The 19,744-nt window shown below is 39.4% G+C and overlaps 2 protein-coding genes across 4 annotated transcripts in view; both read right to left on the reverse strand.

Annotated features, from left to right (window-relative positions):
* The window catches only part of Xxylt1 (xyloside xylosyltransferase 1), a 161,235-nt gene extending 152,956 nt beyond the window's left edge, over positions 1-8,279 (reverse strand). The window contains exon 1 of the mRNA XM_027936154.2: positions 7,716-8,279. Within this exon, the coding sequence (XP_027791955.2) occupies positions 7,716-8,231 (516 nt within the window). The 5' untranslated portion in view covers positions 8,232-8,279. The remainder of the gene's footprint in view (positions 1-7,715) is intronic.
* Positions 8,280-12,459: 4,180 nt separating this feature from the next.
* Acap2 (ArfGAP with coiled-coil, ankyrin repeat and PH domains 2) overlaps positions 12,460-19,744 on the reverse strand; it is a 130,761-nt gene continuing 123,476 nt past the window's right edge. For all 3 annotated transcript variants that reach the window (XM_071615204.1, XM_027936116.3, XM_071615203.1), the window contains one exon: positions 12,460-17,103. In XM_071615204.1, coding sequence (XP_071471305.1) covers positions 17,003-17,103 — 101 coding nt within the window. In that variant the 3' untranslated portion in view covers positions 12,460-17,002. The remainder of the gene's footprint in view (positions 17,104-19,744) is intronic.

Consider the following 19,744-nt stretch of genomic DNA (forward strand, 5'->3'; position numbering starts at 1 on the left):
CTGTAATCAAAAAGATAGTAACCAGTGCTGCTGAAGGTGTGGAGAAATTGGAATACTTTTACACTGCTGGTGGGACCGTTAACTAGTGCAGGTACTTTGGAAAAGTTCAGCAATTATAAAAGGTTAAAAAGTTAACATACAACCCAGCCATTCTATTCCGAGGTCATACCCAAGATATCTGAAAACATATGTCCACTCAAAAACTTTACCAAAAAATGTTCACAGCAGCACTATTCATAATAGTCTACAAGTGAGAACAACACAAAATTCCATCAACTCAAGAATGGACAATGTGGTATATCCACACAAAGAAATACTATCCAATTATCAAAAGGAATGAAGAAATGGCATGCTACAATGTGGACTTTAAAAACATTATGAAGGACGCCAGACATAAAAAACTTCATATTGAATAAGTCCATTTATAGCAAATATTCAGATTAAATGAATTTATAGGCACAAAGCAGATTAGTGGCTTCTGGAGACTAGGAGCAGGAGGATGGGAAGTGACTGCTAATGAACAGTTTGTCTGTAAGATGATGAAATGTCCTGGAATGAGTGATCATGGCTCTATAACCTTGTGAATATACTGAAAACCACTTAACCGTATACTTCAAAGGGAAAAATTTTGGGTATGTGAATTTCATTTCAATCTTTTCTTACAAAAAAAGAAATTATCTCTTTAAAAATGGCCTGGGGGAACAGAGAGCAGCCAGGAAGTCCTGATGAACTGCTGATGCTCAAAGTGAGAACATTTCTATCAGTGCATTAGAGTCCAGCAGAATTGGGCTGGGTTTGTAGCTCAGTAGTAGAGCATTTGCCTGGCATGTGTAAGGCACTGGGTTTGACTTTCAGTACCACATATGAAATAAAATAAAAGTCCACTGACAACTTTAAAAAAAAAAAGTCCAGCAGAATTTACAAACCACCCCTGTATCATTTCATCTGTGACATCCCTGGTCTATGTTGGGAGATATGCCTTATAATTTCAATACACTTGTGGAAATACCTAGAGTTTATTACATTTAATACAATAATATATAGTTAATGTATTATACTTATTCCCTACAGACCTATGATTACAAAATCTCTCAAGAGAAATGTACCTTGGCATACAAACTACTCCAATTGCTTTCATGAGTATATTAAAATTTAAAAGAGTGTCCCCAATAAATGTACTTGGTGAAACTCACGCTGTTCTCTAAATGGCATAAAATGCCAGCATCGTCTCAAAGAGCCTCTCACTTCAGAACACATTTCTAAGATCACCTCTTTCCCAGAATGTCATAACATAGCGAAAGGTTTCACACAAAGATGTAAGACACCTGCTACTGGGTTATCAGCACCAGTCCCAGTATCACCTGCTTGTCATCAGCTTCCTCAGCAACACAGCCAGCACTGGGGATCCTCACTTTGGGGCTTTTCTCAAGCCCCAGCTAGGAGCTTTTTCAAGCCATTCACAGGTTTGTTTGTTTTGTGGTATTGAGATGGAGTCCCAGACCCTCCCATGCTAGGTAAATGCTCTGCCACAGAGCTGTACCCCCAACCCAAGTTTTGCTCTTGCAACAAAAGACCTGGGGTGCCCTCACAACAGAGCTCTAACATTTTTCTGGTCACTCTCAGTGACTCCTAAGTACCTCCTCCTGGAATCCAGCAAACACTTGTAAGTGAGGAAAGCTCAGCTGTCTTCTCCTAACTTGTCCTCAAGCATGTGCTACCCAGTTTCAGGACCTGACAAAGGGTGAGCTCTGACAGAAGAGCAGACCATTGAGAACCCTTTCAGGATGTCTTGGGTTTCATCCACACGGCCATCAGTTAGTCCACTACCAATACTTATTGGGAGCCAAAAGGTGCCCAGAACCAAGTGGAGATCATAGTGGTGCTAGGAAGAGAGACATTGTTTCCATTGTTTCAGACTTCCACTAGGAGAGGGCCCTACCAGACCAACACCCTGGCCTCCTGCACCAACCCTACACCCCACTCCCCATCGTACCCAGACTAGTCCCTAAGGCCACAGGAGATGCTCATTTGATGGGTGAGTTTGGGTGGCATGTCTGCCCCGGGCCCCTACCTCTCCTCTTCTCCTACCTGTCCCTGCAGTGAAGCTGGTGGCTGTCCAGAGCTACCTGCCCCTCCAGAAGTCTGTTTCTTGGTTCCAGGTTAGGGGCTGCTTGTTCACTGTGTCTGTCACTTTCAACTCAGAAATAGAGTTGGCATTTATGGGTTTCCTAAAACCTGGTAGATAAAGAAGGTTGGGAAGTTCTCTGCCTTCATGGAGAGTATATTCCAGTAGGGAGGAGGCTGGACAGAAGTACACAGGACATGTGGAGCACTCAAACATGTGGAGACCACTCCCACCTGAGGCCTCTACCTTGCAGTTCTCTGAAGAAATCCCCCCTCCCGCATAGCTTCCGCCTTCCTTCCTTTAGGCCCTGCTGGCATGTCACCTGGTCAGTGGGCCTTCCCTGAACAACTCCCCCCCCCTTAACACCCACACACTCCCTATCCCTTATCCCATGGAACTTACCACCACTTGACTCTATCGCCCACACCCCCCTCCCAGGACCCCAGAACATAAGCTTCATAAGAGCAGGGATTGTTCTGTTCCTGCTGTTCGTAGGTACCCAGCAGAGTGCCTGGCACAGGGTAAGCACTCAACGACACCTGCTGAGTGAATGAACAGATGAATGATGGCTACAAAAGACATGCGCAAGGTGATGGGAAAGATGGAGGCTGGCATGAGAACTGCCTTAGAAAAGGGGTTCAGAAGATGAACAGTCAACATCTGAGAGGATAAATCAGTGACAGTGCAGGAGAATTACCCATAAAGATAAATACTGCCATACTCCCGGGAGGGTATCAACAATGGCTGGGTGGGCCTCACAGGGCCCTACAAGGGATTGGCCACCTTGGGGAAGAGGGATGAGATGACCATAGAGTCCTATCAGTTCCAGACAGGAGGCCTGCTCACTGTGCTTATTCTCCAAGTCAGCAGAGTAGCACAATGTCATAAGACTGAACCCAAAACCAAAGCCACAGCAGCACTGAGCCAAACTGGACTAAATACAGCAACAGATGTAATGGCTAGAGCTCTGGCAGACATCTTGGATCAAAAAGACAAGGGATACTCCCTAGAGATGGTGAAAAGTGAGCTAGAATGAGCCCCTGTGCCAGTCAGGTGTGCCTCCCACTAGACTTTGTTAGATGAGAAATAAGCTCAAATAGGTACAAATCTTATGCTAGTATAAGCCAGCGTTATGTGGGGTTTTCATGGTATGCTGTCAAACCTAAGGAAATGAAGGTTCATGAAGGAATAAGTCTTGATCTAAGGCTCTACCATGTGAGATTCCACTTGACAGCGTGAAACAGCAGATGGCTCAGAAGCAGAGTGAGCAAAACTCCAAAAGCAGGGACAGACTTTCCTTCAGGTCAGGGATGAAAGGCTGGAAGAGTTCTAGGATGCTGGAATGATCCGAGTAGAAGGGAGCCAGGATAAAAGTAGTATCTTAGCAAGTTGAAGTAACAGCCCTCCCCAAAAAAAGCCTGGATAAAAGAAAGCAGTCAGTCCAATGGTACGGAATGCCTGCTATATGCCAGGATCTGTGCTCCCCTGGCCAGGCTGCAGAGGTCAGAGGCCTGAGCCAGCTCTGAATGGTCAACAGGAGACACCATGCATTCCCATGCCAGCCTGCACAGCTCCATCCAAAGAGAGATTCTCAGATCCCACCAGGAAATTCTGACTTTCAGGCTAAGGCAGGGCCCAGGTCTCTACTTTTAATAGGTGCCTCCATGTGATTCTGATACAATTAAAAATGGACTATAGGGTAAAGCAGATCCTTTTCTGGTGCCTGGAACATAGCAGGTTCAGGTGTTTGCTTACAAATACTTCTAACCTGTTATAAGGATAACAAACTGATTTTGAAAACGCTTTCAACAACAGTCAAAACAAGTTTTGGGGGGTATGTGAATGATTTTTAGCTAATATTTAATTAACCAGAATGTAATTAATAATAATGTCATTAATAATGTTTTCTGATCTATCTCAGCAACTATATCAGCTAAAAATGTTTTTGTGTCATTTGAAAATGGCCTGAGAAGAGACCTCTGGGTATAGGCACAAATCTTATGCCAGCTCACCACAGCCCTGCTCTGCATCTTGCAGACATGGTAGAGACCCTGAGACTACCCTCAGGGAGAAGGAGGCCCCCAGGTGTCTCCACATGATTGGGTGGCCAAGGAGCTACCTTCCTCTTCCCAAGGTATTCCAGCACACTTTAAGTCAATTCTCAGAGTAAATTGCTCTCTGGACCTCATTTTACAAAACACAAGTGTTAAAGTATAGCACAAGGAGAAAAACATTGGCTTAGGCCACTGGTCCAGCCTCATCTGGGTCAGTAACTTACCAGGTGGCCTTGGCAAGTTTCTTCACCTTTTGTGCTAGATGCTCTTAAAGATCCCGTCCAGCTCTGACACAGCTTGGTAAGGATTTATACTTTCCTTCTTCCTAATCAATACTGAAAAAAATAATTCTCTTCATATAAAAGTCACTCATATATGTAAAACATAGTGTTAAGTGCTGGGGACATAGCATTTAAGAGATGTCAAAGTCAATATCCATAAAGAGGTATATAGTCTAGCAAGGTACACAGATAATTAATTTAATAATTATACAAATATCACTGCAATAAACATTAGCGAAGTGTAAGGAGCCGTCCATGGGTTGCATGTGGGTCACTGTGCATAGTAGCCTAATGAGGGGATAGGTCTGGCATTGGGAACCTCCCATGGCACCCCCACAGAGATTGATCATCTAATGCAGGTGAAGTTTCCCAGAAGTTCTGTCAAAGATCCCTGAGATGGATGTGACCTGCCAAGATGTCAATCAACCTGCTGACTGCAAGACATCAAGAAGCAAGACCCCGCCCTTGAAACCTTATCCCTGCCTTTGATGTACCCCCTTAAATAAACCACAGGAGCCATCTTTTCTTTGTCTAGTTCCAGAACCCATATAGATTAGATCTATCAGGGGCTTTGCCTTTTGTAAATATATTTCTGAGTATTTGTGTTTTGTGGTTCACTAATTTTTGAGACTTTTAAGTTTTAGAGTGCTTGGATTCTCCTGGGCAGAAAGAATAACCCCACAATCAGATGCTGGCCGTCGACCCCTGATACCAAAGAAAAGTGTTAGAACTATAAGAGTGTGTAATGGGGGCTCGGGAAATGTTTACCAAGGAAAGAACACTAGAGTTGTGATCTGAGAGCCCAATACCAGTGAATGATGGGGAGGGGAATATTCCAGGCAAAATGAAAGGCATATGTGGAGTGAGTGATTCATGAGGTAGAAAGAAGCATTCCTAAGCTATGAAGAATTAAAGTCCCAGATAAGTTGAAGCAAACCTTGTTAGAACCAGACATATAAAGAAAAGATCACCTTTTATCACAAATGTTAGATTCCAAAAATATGAATTCAAAAATAACGGGCACAACATGATCACGGGACTGATAAACCCTTACCACCCATTGCCATCTAGCTAAAAGGCCTCCACCCTCACCACTCATGCCTCAACAGGGAGGTAGCAGTTCCTTCAGGTCATCTGCAGCTGCCTCCAGGCCTTGAGTGAGGGTGGTGGCTGGCAGAACTAGGACCCACAAGGACAGGGAGTGAGAGCAGGAAACGCTCCAAGGCAGGAGCCTGGCTCTCAGGATAGACCCATCTGAGGACCAATATTTCTAGTCCCAATATTTCTGCCAGACATCATACACAGAGACAGATGATTAGAGGAAAAGAAGAAGACACACAATTCAGCTGGGGTACCTTGGATAACTCCAAGAAGGGTGTGTATCTGAAGATGGTCAAGATTTGAATGCAGGGGCTAGGGTTGTGGCTCAGTGGTAGAGCTCTTGCCTAGCATGTGTGAGGCACTGGGTTTGAGTCTCAGCACCACATATAAATAAGTAAAATAAAGATCCATCAACAACTAAAAAAAAAAGATTTGGAATGGAGAAAGCACCCCAAAAATGGGAAGACACACGCAGAGGTACAAGGGCTAAAAAGTGCTGTGCGTGCAACAAGAGCCATGGCTGAACTTGGGATGAGGCAGGTAAAGAACTGACTCAGCAGGTGGAAATGACAATGATGGCCTTCAGGATGGTGTTTATAGACTTGGTCAGATCCCAGATCTGCCCATTCTGGCCCTAGTACAGAATTTTCCTCCGCTCTAGTACAAGGCTTCTCAAATGTTAGTGTCCTAAGAATCATCATGGGACAGGTTGACCTACCACAAGAATACAATTAGGTAATTTGGGATAGGCTCCAAGCCAAAACCCTGCATTAGACATAAGAACCAAAGATACCTCCAGTCACAAGCTCCAGGACCTGGGTTCTTGGCCTTCTCCAGCATGAAATCCTAGCCCAGGTGCCCTCCCTTGGCCATGGTGGGCTAATTTGTCCTGTGCAGGGGACAGACCCTCAATGCAGGAATGAAGAGATATGGAGATTTGGGCTTGGCATGTCCATAGGGTCTAAAGACATTCCTAGGGAAAGTGAAGGCTGAGTAAAGAGTGGCCAAGAGCCCAAGAAAGAAAGGACATTCTGAGCAAAGGTCACAGCTTGTGTAAAGGCACATTCAATACTGTTAAGGTATAAAGTGCATGTAGAAGGAAACCCAGAGAGGCTGGTCAAGTTCACAAGACAGCTGGGACCTGAAACTGGGACTTGACACTTTAGGCAACAAAAGGCCACTGCACACCCCTGAACCCTACAGGAACCTGGTAGCAGCTCCCCATTTAGTCACCAAGCTGGACAGGAACAGTAGTGGGACACTACTCTTGCCTCATTGCCCTTCCCCCACCAACATCAGTCTCCACTCTAAGATCACCTACTTACTACTCCTATCCAAATATTAGACTTTGGAGCCCCTCTGTACAACTATTGGGTCAAAATAAGACAAGCAAGTTGATGAAGGCAACAGAGACAAAAGGCAACAACAATCCCAGAAGGGCAGACCCAGGTGGTGAATTAAGTGGGTGAAGAGGTGGGAGTTGCCACAGAGCAGGTTGGCTCAGCCTGGGGCAAGGCAGATAACTGTGCTCTTCCCAGATCATATCCGTACCTCTTGGAGCTTTCTCTTCCTCAAAAAGAGGAACCCACAATTTCTCTAAATGGGTTTCATGACCCTTGAGCACAGGGAGGACAAGAGAAGATTCACACTGGCTTTCACTAGATATGACTGAAATACCTTAAGCACTACAGAGAAGTGCCAGTTCAAATTGGGATGCTTCCAGAGGCCTCACCAAGACCCTGTTGAGCAGACTGCTCAGATGACTACTGCTGCCTTCAAAAGACCAGTTCCACCCTCAGATGGAACCTATAAAAGAGGTGCAGGTTCTGAAAGCACTATTGAACTGGCAATGCGTGCAAATCAGGGTTTGCTGATTCTCCAGGGGATAGCAATGAAAGCAGGGAGAGGGAAGCCAGACCATCAGTTAAAGCTGCCGCTCCACTTCTGCATGAACTCATTGGGCTCTAGGACACACCCCCAGACAAGCCCTCCAGCAGGATGTGTCAGAGAAAGTTAGACTACCGGTGACGCAAGTGGGCAGTGCCAGGAAGCCCCCAGCTCCGCCCGGTGCCCTGGAGAGCCACCTGGAGTGCTCACTAACCGCAAATGGGCGTGGGCTACCCACCAGGAACCCCTAGCTGTGATCCCGCTCACCTTGCACTTGAAGCCGGCGGCGGGTGGCAGCAGCTCCCGCAGCAGGGCTTTGGCCACCTCGCGGCTGGCCTCCTCGCTCACGAAGTGCAGGTTAAGCACTTCGTGCGCCTCGAACTTGGCAAGACGCAGCAGCGAGCGCAGAGCGACGCGGGCCTTAGCCTGAAGCGCGGCATTGTGCTCCGCCTTGGTGAACATCATCAGCAGGTGGTAGTCCACCGGCCCGACCCCGCCACCCTCCAGGCTCTTGGCCTTTGGGCCCGGGCCCGGGGCCGGGCCCGGCGCCACGGAGCCCCGCGCCACCTCCGGCGCGGGCGACGAGGGCGCGGAGGGGACACCAGCGCGGGACTCCTTCAGCCTCTTGGTGGCGCTGGAGAAGGTCTCGCGGCCCGAGCCTAGGTAATAGAAGGCAAAGACCGCAAGCGCGGCAGCCAGCAGCAACGCGCAGTAGTGAGACCGGACAGCGCCCAGGCGCGCCATGGCCCGAGCGCACGGGGGCCAGCCTCGGAGGAGGCCCATGAGCCACGAGCCAGGGATTCTACAGCCTCCTAACCCCGGCGTCAGGAGGCGGCCATGGCGGGGGCGGGGCCGCGCTACCCAGAGCCAGTGACGGGCGTTGAAGCACGGGAGGCGGGGTCAGGGCGTGCCCAACCGCCACCGGGTCCTAGGTTCCGAGGGATCAAAGCGCGAGGGCCGGCTAGGTCCACCATGCGAAGTGGGGGGGGGGGGGGGGGGGTAGACTGAGGACCCAGGTGTGGAGGAGGCCGGCTAGCTGCACAGTCTGTGAGAACCAGCTCCTCGAACTGGTGACTTGGCAAGAGAGCAGCGAGCGCAGCGCAACACGGGCCTTGTCCTGAAGAGCGGCATTGTGCTTCGCTGATAGCGAAGGTGAGCCTTGAGAGAATTGAGCCCAACACAGGACCATCGATTAGCATAAAGATACACTGGACGCAAGAGGGAAATATTTTCTCTGTACACATTTTCCCCCTAATATTTTGGAGGTTTTATATCCACTCCCACACCCCTTCACATCTTGGATACTAGCTGTGACTAGGGAATTTAACAAGCTCCTTTCCCTTTCATGCCGAAGGAGTAAAGACACCCGAGGTGGAAATCTCACCCCACTTGGCACCTCTGGGACACACCAGAGGTAATCTACGTGAGTGGCCAGCAGGGGGACCTTGCTGCCTAACACATTGTGGTCGTTCAGAGACCCTGAGATTGTGGTTATCAACTCGCTTTGTATTATTAGACTTTTACACTTTGTAAAGAACCTAATATGTCCCAGGCAGCTTTGCAAATTCTTAACTGAGGCATACTGACGAAACTGCTCAAGGCACACAGTTGGACACTGCCAACCCAGATAGAAACTCATTACTTAAATATTCTAAGAAATGATGAAATACCAAGAGTTCTGAAGTAAACACGTACAGGTATTTGGAAGAGGTGAAGACAAAGTGCATGGGCAGATGCATACATAAATTGATCTCTGCCACTTTATTACCACGTGCCATTACTTCTGCAAGTGTGAACATCAGACCTCTGAAACAGGTCTGGCAACAAATTCAATACATAATACTCACACAGCAGAATTACCACAGCTGAGTAATCATTTGATCCTCCCAACTCCCTGAGATAGAGGGATTTACTAGCAAGGAAACAGATTTAGAGAAGTACCCAATCTAGTTGAAAAGTAATGCAGGCAATATCTCATCACAAGTCCTACTGTTTCCAAAGCCCAAGCTTAACTTAAGCCAATTTCCTTGAAAAACAGTAATTCAAGCTCTGGGTTGTGTATATTTTACCAGCAGTGAAGAGAACAAGCTCTGGAGTGGACAATGCAGTCTGGAACTCCACTACACCAAGCTGTCAGACTTTAGGTAAGTTAGTGAATCACTCTGAACCACATTTAAATCCAAATATACAGTGGGGCTAATATCTACACCTTATAGAGTTATGAAAGACAAAGAAAAATCAGAACAGTCCCCAACGCTTAGTATAGAATAAATCATACTAGGGACATAAAACTCATTTTTTAAAAAGTCTCTATCCATCATCTACAATAGCTTGGCTACAATAGCTTTTCTGGGGTATTTATAAATACTAACCCCCAATTCTCTTAATAATTGAGTCTCTAAATTATGGAAGAACTTATTCTGGAATTGTGCCTTTTAGTCCACCACCTACACTATCAATAAGTTTTGGGTATAGGTAGGGGACCAAAGGCACAACTCCATAATTTTATCTACCTCTATCACTTATGCTAGAATTTATACAAGCTTTATTTTTCAGATATTTATAACATCACCACTCCTGGAATTTATAGAAATAACAAGACCACTTAAATTTTACCTGGGAAGTCAAGAGAATACTCAAAGAGCCTATTTTTATTTTCCATGGTGTAGCTCATGAAAGCTCCTTTCCATTTCAGTTCTTTGCCCATAAAGAAAAATCAATGTTGTGACTTCCTAAATTGTGCCTTCCTATATTGCTAACTGGAAACGACAACAACAGGTTCAAGGTAGCCACTCGGTAGGGTATTCAAAAGATTCATGTACCTGCTACCTTACCAATCAGTAGCACGTGAGGATACAGCATTGAAAAGACAAAAATCTCTGCCCTTTTACAGCATATCTTCTAGAGAAAATAGGACAAATAAGAAAAAAATATGTCAATATGTGCCGCTTTCTTAACTTACATACAGGATATATCTGGGTATATCATAACAGGGTCAGTAGACAAAACCCTCCACGTATGTATGTCAAAATACACTCTACTGCCATACATATCTAAAAAGAACAAATAAAGATGAAAAAAAAAGAAGAAAGAAAAAATCTGGTAAACCCCAAATCCAGTTCTAACTTTGACTTGGGTCAAGCTGATTTCTAACCAGAGATTAGGCAAGTGGCTTTTCCTGTTGTGTAATCTCCACATCCTTAGATCTGAGAAGATTATCCAACCTCTCCTTCCACTTCAGACTTGGTTTACAGGTCACTCTCTACAGGAATGGTCTTGAAATCTCCCCATCCAGTGTCTGAGCTAGGTACCATCCTGAAGGACTCCACAAGGGCTACCTACCTACTATATATTCAATATATATCCTAGTCCAAGTTTTTCTGCTATAATAAGGAAAGATTCCAAGAAAACAAGAGGTATCATCTACTTTTTTATGATCACAATATCTCCAACAACTCAGGACTCTACCTGTTTAATAAGCCTCAAAATATACCCACCCTGACTCACACCTGTAATCCCAGTGACTCATAAGGCGGAGGCAGGAGGTTTGCAAGTTTAAGGCCAGCCTCAGCAACTTAGCAAGACCCAGTCTCAAAATAAAAAATAAAAAGGACTGGAGATGTGGGTCAGTGGTAAAGCACCTCTGGTTCAACCCCCAGTACAAAAAAAAAAAAAAAAAGTTATGTGTATATATCCACCCATTTTATATATATATCAACAAATAATCAAATTATATAAAAATATGTATCCACCCCTAAGATATATATGCATAATGTGTGCATACACACACACACACACACACACACACACACACATACATCCACCCATCAAACCAGCATTTTCACTTCAAGGAATTCATCCTAAGGAAATAATTAAGAATGTACTAAAATATTTAGCCACAAGAGTATAGCAAAATTAGAATAAAATGTGATCATCAATGAAATGGCTAAACTAAAACACTGTTATTTAAAATGCTATATTCAACAAACTACATGTGGAAATTTAAAAAAAAAAAATTGAGCTAGGCACAGTGGTGCATGCCTGTAATCCCAGCAGCTCACAAGGCTGAGGCAGGAGGATCGAAAGGTCAAAGCCAGCCTCAGCAAAAAAGCAAGGCACTACAGTGAGACTCTGTCTCTAAATAAAATACAAAATGGGGCTAAGGATGTGGCTCAGTGGCCTAGTACCCCTGAGTTCAATCCCTGGTACCCCCCCCAAAAAAAAAAAATTGAGAGAAGCCCTACAGATTTAAAGACTCAAGATATATTAGCCAACTGTGAAGTATAGAACTTATGTGTGTTCTATCATCTGCCCTGTTGAAATCAAAAGTTACTAGCCACATTGGGAGATACTCAGCTCTTAAAACATGATACTATGACTGAGAAACTTAACACTGTCTAATTTTAAATAATTAAAATAGCCACATGTGGCTAGTGGGTTCCATTTTGGACAGCACAGGTAGATGATAGAATTATGGATGATCATCTTCATTACTTGATATTTAAATACTTTTCTACAAATAAAATTGTTTTCTCAAAAAATAGGCTGTTTTGCTTTTGTTTAAAACATTCACTATCAGTATGTGTTTTCTTCACAGGATTCTTCTGAAAATAAAGCTGAATAAAGCAAGATACATGTAAAATTGCATGTGTCTATTTTCAATTAATTTTTAAAAGGAAAGGCAAAAGCAGGCAATTCACTTCATTCTGTTTACAGCTTTCCTTCAATCCTAATTCATACAGAAACATGTTGTTTGTTTATTTACTAAAAGGATGGAGTGAGAATGCATTGCCTAAATTAGGAAAGAAAATCCTTCTGTGGTTTCTAGCCAACAAATTAGGAAGCATAACAGCTCTGTGATCAGAAAGAAGAAAATATTTTAAAATGGATTTCTTCACTGAAATAATTGGCAAATAGCATGGATCAAGTTGAAAGGGTTAAAAAGCATACAGTACCCTAAATATAACAGATATGTTTAGAGTGTAGTTCTCAAGAAAGCATTAAAAAACTATGCCAGAGGTGAGATTTTTATTGACTTACTATTGTAATTTTTCAGCATACAAAGTACTTAATCAAGTATATTTACAATTCTTACATAATGTACATTTTAGAATAACTATAAAGAAAATGTACTTTGCTCCATTTACAATAACAAACTACAGCAAAACTACATTCATGAATTAGATACAAATCCTCTACATAGTAATAAACAGTAAATGGGAGTGTTGGTTATACATTCTTTAAAATAAACCTTTTCACAGGTAACAAGAAATATTACATGTAATAAGTTTTTATGGCTGGAATGATCCAAGAATGTCACAAAGCACAAGTAAACACTTGTAGAAAAGTAGCTCATCATTTCCAAAAATTAACCTTTAGCCTTTGTGTAACATGGTGCCAACAATCTTTATAATGTAGCAAGCTTTCCCTGTTTAACACACAAAATAGGGACAGGGGATTTGAGGAAAACATAGAAAATGAGACAGTGAAAACAACCACGCAGAGAAAATGGTACGTAATCAAATACTGCCTTGTCCTCACATTCCATTTTAAGTGGATGAATTTACATAAACAGAAAAACCAGCTTTATATGTGTCAGTATTTAAACTGAAACCAAGCCTCTTTTAGTTACCTTTCATTTTAAAGCATCAAGGAATTCATAAGCGGTGAATTAAAATTAACTTTTATTAATGTTTTGCCTTCATTAATGTTTTCATTACAAAAACGTGGACTGTCCTGCAATCTGATATCTTCAAACCCCAATCTATTCCTTCAAACTTTGTATCAAGGTTCTCCAGAATTATTTGAAGCATTTGTTATCAAACAGGAAAGCTGGCAGTCATTATCAGATTTTGCTGCTTTACAGCGATTTCAAATAATTTCATGATACAAATAAAGCACCTCTGACTTGTAATTAGTCAGATGTGGGTTATGATGTCAGCTCTGCCACCAACTAGCAAACCAAGTGACCACTCTGTAAAACAAGAGGCGCAAACTAGGATTAAAAAGCAGACAATGCTGAAGCTCTTAAGATTTCAGAAGTCCCTACTGTGAAAATCAGGTGAAATAAAGAAATGTCCAAGTAACATTAAAAATAGTAAAACACACACAAAGAGATGTTTTTATATTTTCACCTTACTTTACCCATTCATTTTATTTTTTGAGGAGCCCTGAATCCAAAAAGGATAGTGACTACTAGTCCAGTGCTCTTTTCACCATATCATGCAGCTCTGAAGTCATTCTAGACATTCGAGTCTATAAAAAAATATCATTTTCCAGCTCTTGTTCATGATCAAAAGTGCCATCAAACAGAGGAGTTAATTTGACAATATAGAGTGATTTGGGAATGTCTGATTATTCAAAATTGGTAGTAAATTTAGTCTTAAACACAATTTGGTTCATTGTAACCACACTTAACACATGTAAAATTAAATTTTTAAAATTTATTTAAAATTTCTGATAATGCTAACATTATCAGAAACTGTGAAGGTCTAATTTTTTATACCAAAATGCATTTGTAAAAAATTAAATTGAACATAATAAATTAAGTCTGTTTGGAAATGTAAACACCAAAGTTCATTAAAATCTACAGTGAAGACCAGTAATAATTAGACACAGTGTAATACAACAAATTCTAGGAAATTTCTGAATTTCTAAGGAGTGTATAAAAAAATAGTTTTGAAAACTTTAGAAGTCTGACACATGTAAAATGAAGCTTTGCAAATAACTGCTCAATTACCTTTAGCTCTAAAATTAAATTGTACTTTATAAACTCTGCACAATAGGTGCTATTCTTAATTTGATATTAATCCATTTTTAAGTTAATGAGCTAATGATAATAAGCTAACAATAATTATAAAGAATCAGAAACTAATACCAGCAGATAAGAAGCCCAAGAGTATTAACATTTTTTATACTATAATTTCTCATAATACACTGAATAGTTCATAGCATAACAAAATTCAGATTTGTTATATACTATATAAAATCTAATGGTAGACACAGCAAATAATACCTAAGAGTCAACCTACCTTGAAACTATTAATTTAATTTAAAGCCTTGCTGTTTACTCCATTATTATGCCAAATTTAGTACAGAGGGAGTCTCAGCGCCCTCAAAAAAACTAAGCTGCAGAAATGTATTTTAGTATTGCCAGTCTCCCTGCAATATCAAAGATTTAGCTTTCTCTGAAGATATTCAAAACCATGAACATCTTCAGTACACTTCAAATGCATCTCTAACCATTAAATATAAGTAGAAACTAATTACTGCCACAATAACAACTCATGACTCCAGGTAAAGGAGGTAATGGGTCACAAGGAATTGCCCTCACAGCCACAGAGGTTCCAGGGGTGATCTCAAGCACCAGTGGCTGCAGACAAAGGGAACCAGCAGACAGTGTCCTCAGCCAAAGGTCAGGAGCTTTAGGAATGAAGTCTAGAATTCAAAGAGCAGACTCGGCAAAGGAAAAGTGAGGCTTTCTTTTCTCTTCTCCATCTTCCTTTCTGTTTAACACATCTCTTCCTTGAGCTTTTAAGACAATTAATTTCAAAGGTTGCTCTAATAAAATGCTACAAATAAGACTTGCCTTTAGATAAAGTACTTGTAAAACCAGATGATATGGAACTCTGAGGTTAAATGAAAGATTTAATGTTTCTGCTATGTTGTAATTAAAACACAATGATTTGGAAATTAGCATTTCCTCAGGAGTAACTCAAAAATATATTTCAATCCTTATTTAGTATATAGTGGCAATTACTAATGAGCATTACATATTTGCAATTTGGCAAAATTATGAAATCTCTTTCTGTGATGTGAATTTTTTCAATATAATTCCTGCCTAGATACATTCTGATGTGATGTTTAATCAATTTATAAGACTCTTATGAATGGAAAATGTAAAAAAAAAAAAATCTATATAATTAAATATAATTTCTCTCTTATAAGTTTAAAACCCTTTTATTTAGAAACTGAGTTTCAATAATAATACTAATGTATAATTTCTCAAAAATTAGGCTTAATTGTTGACAATGTTGGTAAGGAAACATAAGGTAAATTATTCTATACTGTTAATAAGACATGTTAATCAAAGATGGAATCAAACAAATTTGTAGCATATGAATGGTAAGCTAGTATATTCACAACATTTTGGCATTCAAGGGCCTATGATTGACGTGACCAAACTCTCATGATATAATTTAAAAGAATGTATACTGTTTACAGTACACAGGATAGATGTAGGGAAAAAAATTAAAAATTCACTACTATATATTTTAATATAAATTGAGGAAAAATGGCCTTTTTTTCTTCTTTATACAAAGAAATTTTTCTTTCACCAGAAACAACAGCAAAAATGTATCTTAAAAGGACAAATTTCAGCCAGACTCAGGGGCACACACCTATAATCCCAGCAACTCCAGAGGCTGAGGAAAGAGGATCACAAGCTCAAAGTCAGCCTCAGCAAAAAGCGAGGCACTAAATGACTCGGTGAGATCCTGTCTCTAAGTAAAATACAAAATAGGGCTAGGGATGTGGCTCAGTGGCCAAGTGCCTCTGGGTTCAATCCTTGATACCCAAAAGAAAAAAAAAAGTGGGGGACAAATTTCAACTATAAAAAAAGCCCTACATCATTTTATAAATTGACTTTTCCTTTTAAAGTTATCTTTTGATGAAAGCATAATTTTGCAACAATCAAGTAACCTTTGAAACAGTTTTATTACATTGATAAATTTGTCAAGGTCTTAAGACATCACCCAACAATGAAGAGCTGTAACTTTTCAGCAGGAGGGAGAGTTGAAAAAAATAGTAAGAGCTTCTTTGCCTCAGACGATGGAATAAATCTGAATGACTAAACTATGGTCTACTTGTACAGGCATTACGGATGTTAAAATACTGGACAATAACCCATCACCTAAGAACCACAGTGGCATTTAAGAAGCCTATACTCTAGTTCTGGTAACTAAACCATATGATGTATGAATGGTAACTAGGCTACCAAAACCCACCCACTCACCCACACTCATACCTAATTCTGAACCACCAAAAATCATCAGGGAATCTAAAGACAAGGCATATTCTTGAGGCAGGCAGGATAATTGGCTCCACTTGATGCAGACATGCTTGACTGAATAATCCTGGGCATGATGCATGGGGAAAAAAACATATATATGTGTGTATGTATGTATGTATCTATCTCAATGCTACCACCAATTGACCAAAAAAAAAAAAAAAAAAAAAAGATTTTTTTTTCCTAACATCTTAGCATCTTGTAACCTAGAGATGACCTAAACCTAAATTAAACTTTTATCTATAAAAAAATAGCCCTTTCACCAGGCTTTTTTTCTTAATAAAGGAGGTCCTAAAGTAGATTCTTCTCCCAACTATGAGAGATCTATGTTTTAATTTGTAAAAATATGAATGAATGGTAATTTTTTTCCAAACCATTCAATATCTACCAAAATTAGGAAGAATTAAAGCAGTAAAAAGTTGTGAGTTTTTAGCTGTACATATTAGAAAGTTGCCAGATTTTGTATTTTTCTCCTTATTAAAAAAATTCAGAATTTCTGTGAATCTTGCTGGAAACGATTGAGTTTCTCTGGATTATTGGATGCCATTTGTGAAAAATCACGAAAAATGTCCTGGTAAGTTTCATCACCTGCATGAAAGTAAAATAAGAACACTTTTAAAATTTGCACAAGTATTAATAAGACAATATTCATTTTTATGACTAATAACTATAATTCATTAAAAAATTGTTCAGGTGAGCATTTTGGGGAGAAGAAAAAAGGCCAACTAAAATAATGCCAGGAAAGTATATAATGAAAGGAAAAAAACTATACCTGAAACAAGCACCTCAGATGCAGCCAGAGGAAAGCTCAAAGTTAGAAAAGAGCATAGATGCAAGTGTTTTAAAGCAATGTAAAGAAACACATTTATTAACACATGAGAAATAAAGATCATTCTAATGAAGAAATAAATATTTCCTTTGGTAAAGGCCAAAAGAAATGATCAAAACCAAATATTAATGTTTCTGATGGATGCAAGTTATTAACAAGACAAACTGATAATCAGGTGGGGGGGAAGCTTCCTATTATCTTTTAATTAGAATAAATTTAAAGTAAATTTACATGTAATTCTTCACTCAAACTTCAATGCTTAACCTGATACATCTAATCCACTACTTACTAAGCTTATAATAAGCCTAGAAAAGAACTATATAATCATAGTTTCACATTGTCTGAAGTTTTTTGTTCACTGCGGGTCATATAAGCAAGAATGCTATGACAAAAATGAGAATGAATACTAAAGACATCTGTTAAATTAAAGAAATAAGTGTATGAGTATTCAAATATTCTTGTAGAAATAGAAATTATAAATACTGACATTACAGAACTATAGATACATACAAATTAATCCCTCAGATGAAGGATGTTTTCAAGATAAAACATTCATCAAGAATGCTTCTTGCAAAACATTAGCCTTAGACAGATACATGGCATAATTGTTCTCAGGATTTTGAGCATAAAATATTGTTTTAGATGATTAGTTCTGCAACAGGATTTTGTAATCATTCCCATAAGATAACTTGCATCCATCTTATAACAAACACATTGCTACAGTTATTAATAGTGCTATTAATTTTTGTCAATTTTAAAATGCGAGATTGGTGAAGCAATAGATGTCACACCAAAAGCTAGAGAATTAGAAAAATGTTGGGGAAAGAGGATAAAGAGCTAGTAAAAAGACCTAATGACATAACCCAGAATTTTCAATAAAAAAATTTAATACTTTTAATATTTAGTTCCTTTCAATATTTAGTCTGTGTAAAAAGAAATTTAATAAAATCTATATATAGTTTTTATTTAACCCTGGAAATTTAATCATAATTTGAAACAATCAGTTAAACCTAATCAATCTACTTTAAAAAGAAAATGGGTGAGGAGACAAGATAATTGTAATGGGTTGGCTGAGAGTAACATGGAACCCATGTTATTGTTAATAAAAACTAAAGGTTGATATATTGGAACTGGTAAAACAATCCAATTATACACTTGATTACTTAAAAATTTACTTCCACATTAAAAGACAAACTACAATCTATTCCCATTCTTAACCATTCTAAAAGATATAAACTGAGAAGAGAGCAACTTTAAATAGCAATTAACAAATCATACAAAATATTTCAAAATTTTTCCTATTTTTAGATGTTGAATTAAAATATGTAAAATATTTATTGTAAACATTATAAATATTTTTAAAATACTATTTAAACTAGATAGTCTAGAATTTTACTTTCCAAGAAAGTGTAAAGTGCAGATTATAATACAAAAATACCACACTGATTTTACCATTCAACACCAGAAGTAACTTAAAAGGCACACATTATACATTCAAGAAATAGGAAGAAGACCTAGCAGATGCTAATGCCAAATAGTTTACAAATAGCACCAGATGAGCAATCTTAAGTATTACAACAGTACAATGGCAATATATGGCTTCTACAATTAGCAATGCATATTTTGTATAACAAGCTGTAAGTTTTTTTTACAGTTTTCTAGTTTTGATTTTAAATCATCTAGTACCTATTACACAAGTACATTTTAGTAGAACCATTGTACCATGCAAAACAAATTATAAGACCTTTCATTCACTGAATTAAATGATTCCTTGAAGAAAAATGTTGGTGCTATATTATTAATCATTGGTTTCACTGACTGAATACGTTTAAAAGAGTTAATACAATACAAAAGAAGGTTCCATTTTCACACAAAAAAAATTTGCTAACATTTAGTTTCTAACAAAACATTAATTAATGCACTGTTAATATACTATCTTTCTTAGACCTCAAAATGTGTTGTCAAAAGCAAATGTTACAAGAACAAGTGACTAAGATATTTAATATAGCTAACACAAATTGAACTTCAGTGTGATTATTCAAAGTTTAAACATAATTTTAAGTACTTGGAATTTTTCCCAAGGCAAATATAATTTGTATACACTAGAACATATAAACAAAACTCAGAATATCCTGCCCTGGAATGTTCCCAGAAGTATGTTTGATCATTTATTACAAATGATGAGCAACCGATCACCCAATATTTGTAATGCTAAGCTAAGAATATTCTTTAAATTACTTACCCACATTTTTTTTTCCTTTCAGACAATTAGCTTTTCTATGTCTGGACCGGCAGGTCTGAGTTTTTCTAATGTAGACTCATGTGTTTCCACTGATATTTAAATCCATTTTTAATTTTTGGTATTCAAAATATCCATCACAACAGCAGTTATGATGATTC

The sequence above is a fragment of the Marmota flaviventris genome, chromosome 8 (assembly GCF_047511675.1).
Source record: "Marmota flaviventris isolate mMarFla1 chromosome 8, mMarFla1.hap1, whole genome shotgun sequence".
Lineage (NCBI taxonomy): Eukaryota > Metazoa > Chordata > Mammalia > Rodentia > Sciuridae > Marmota > Marmota flaviventris.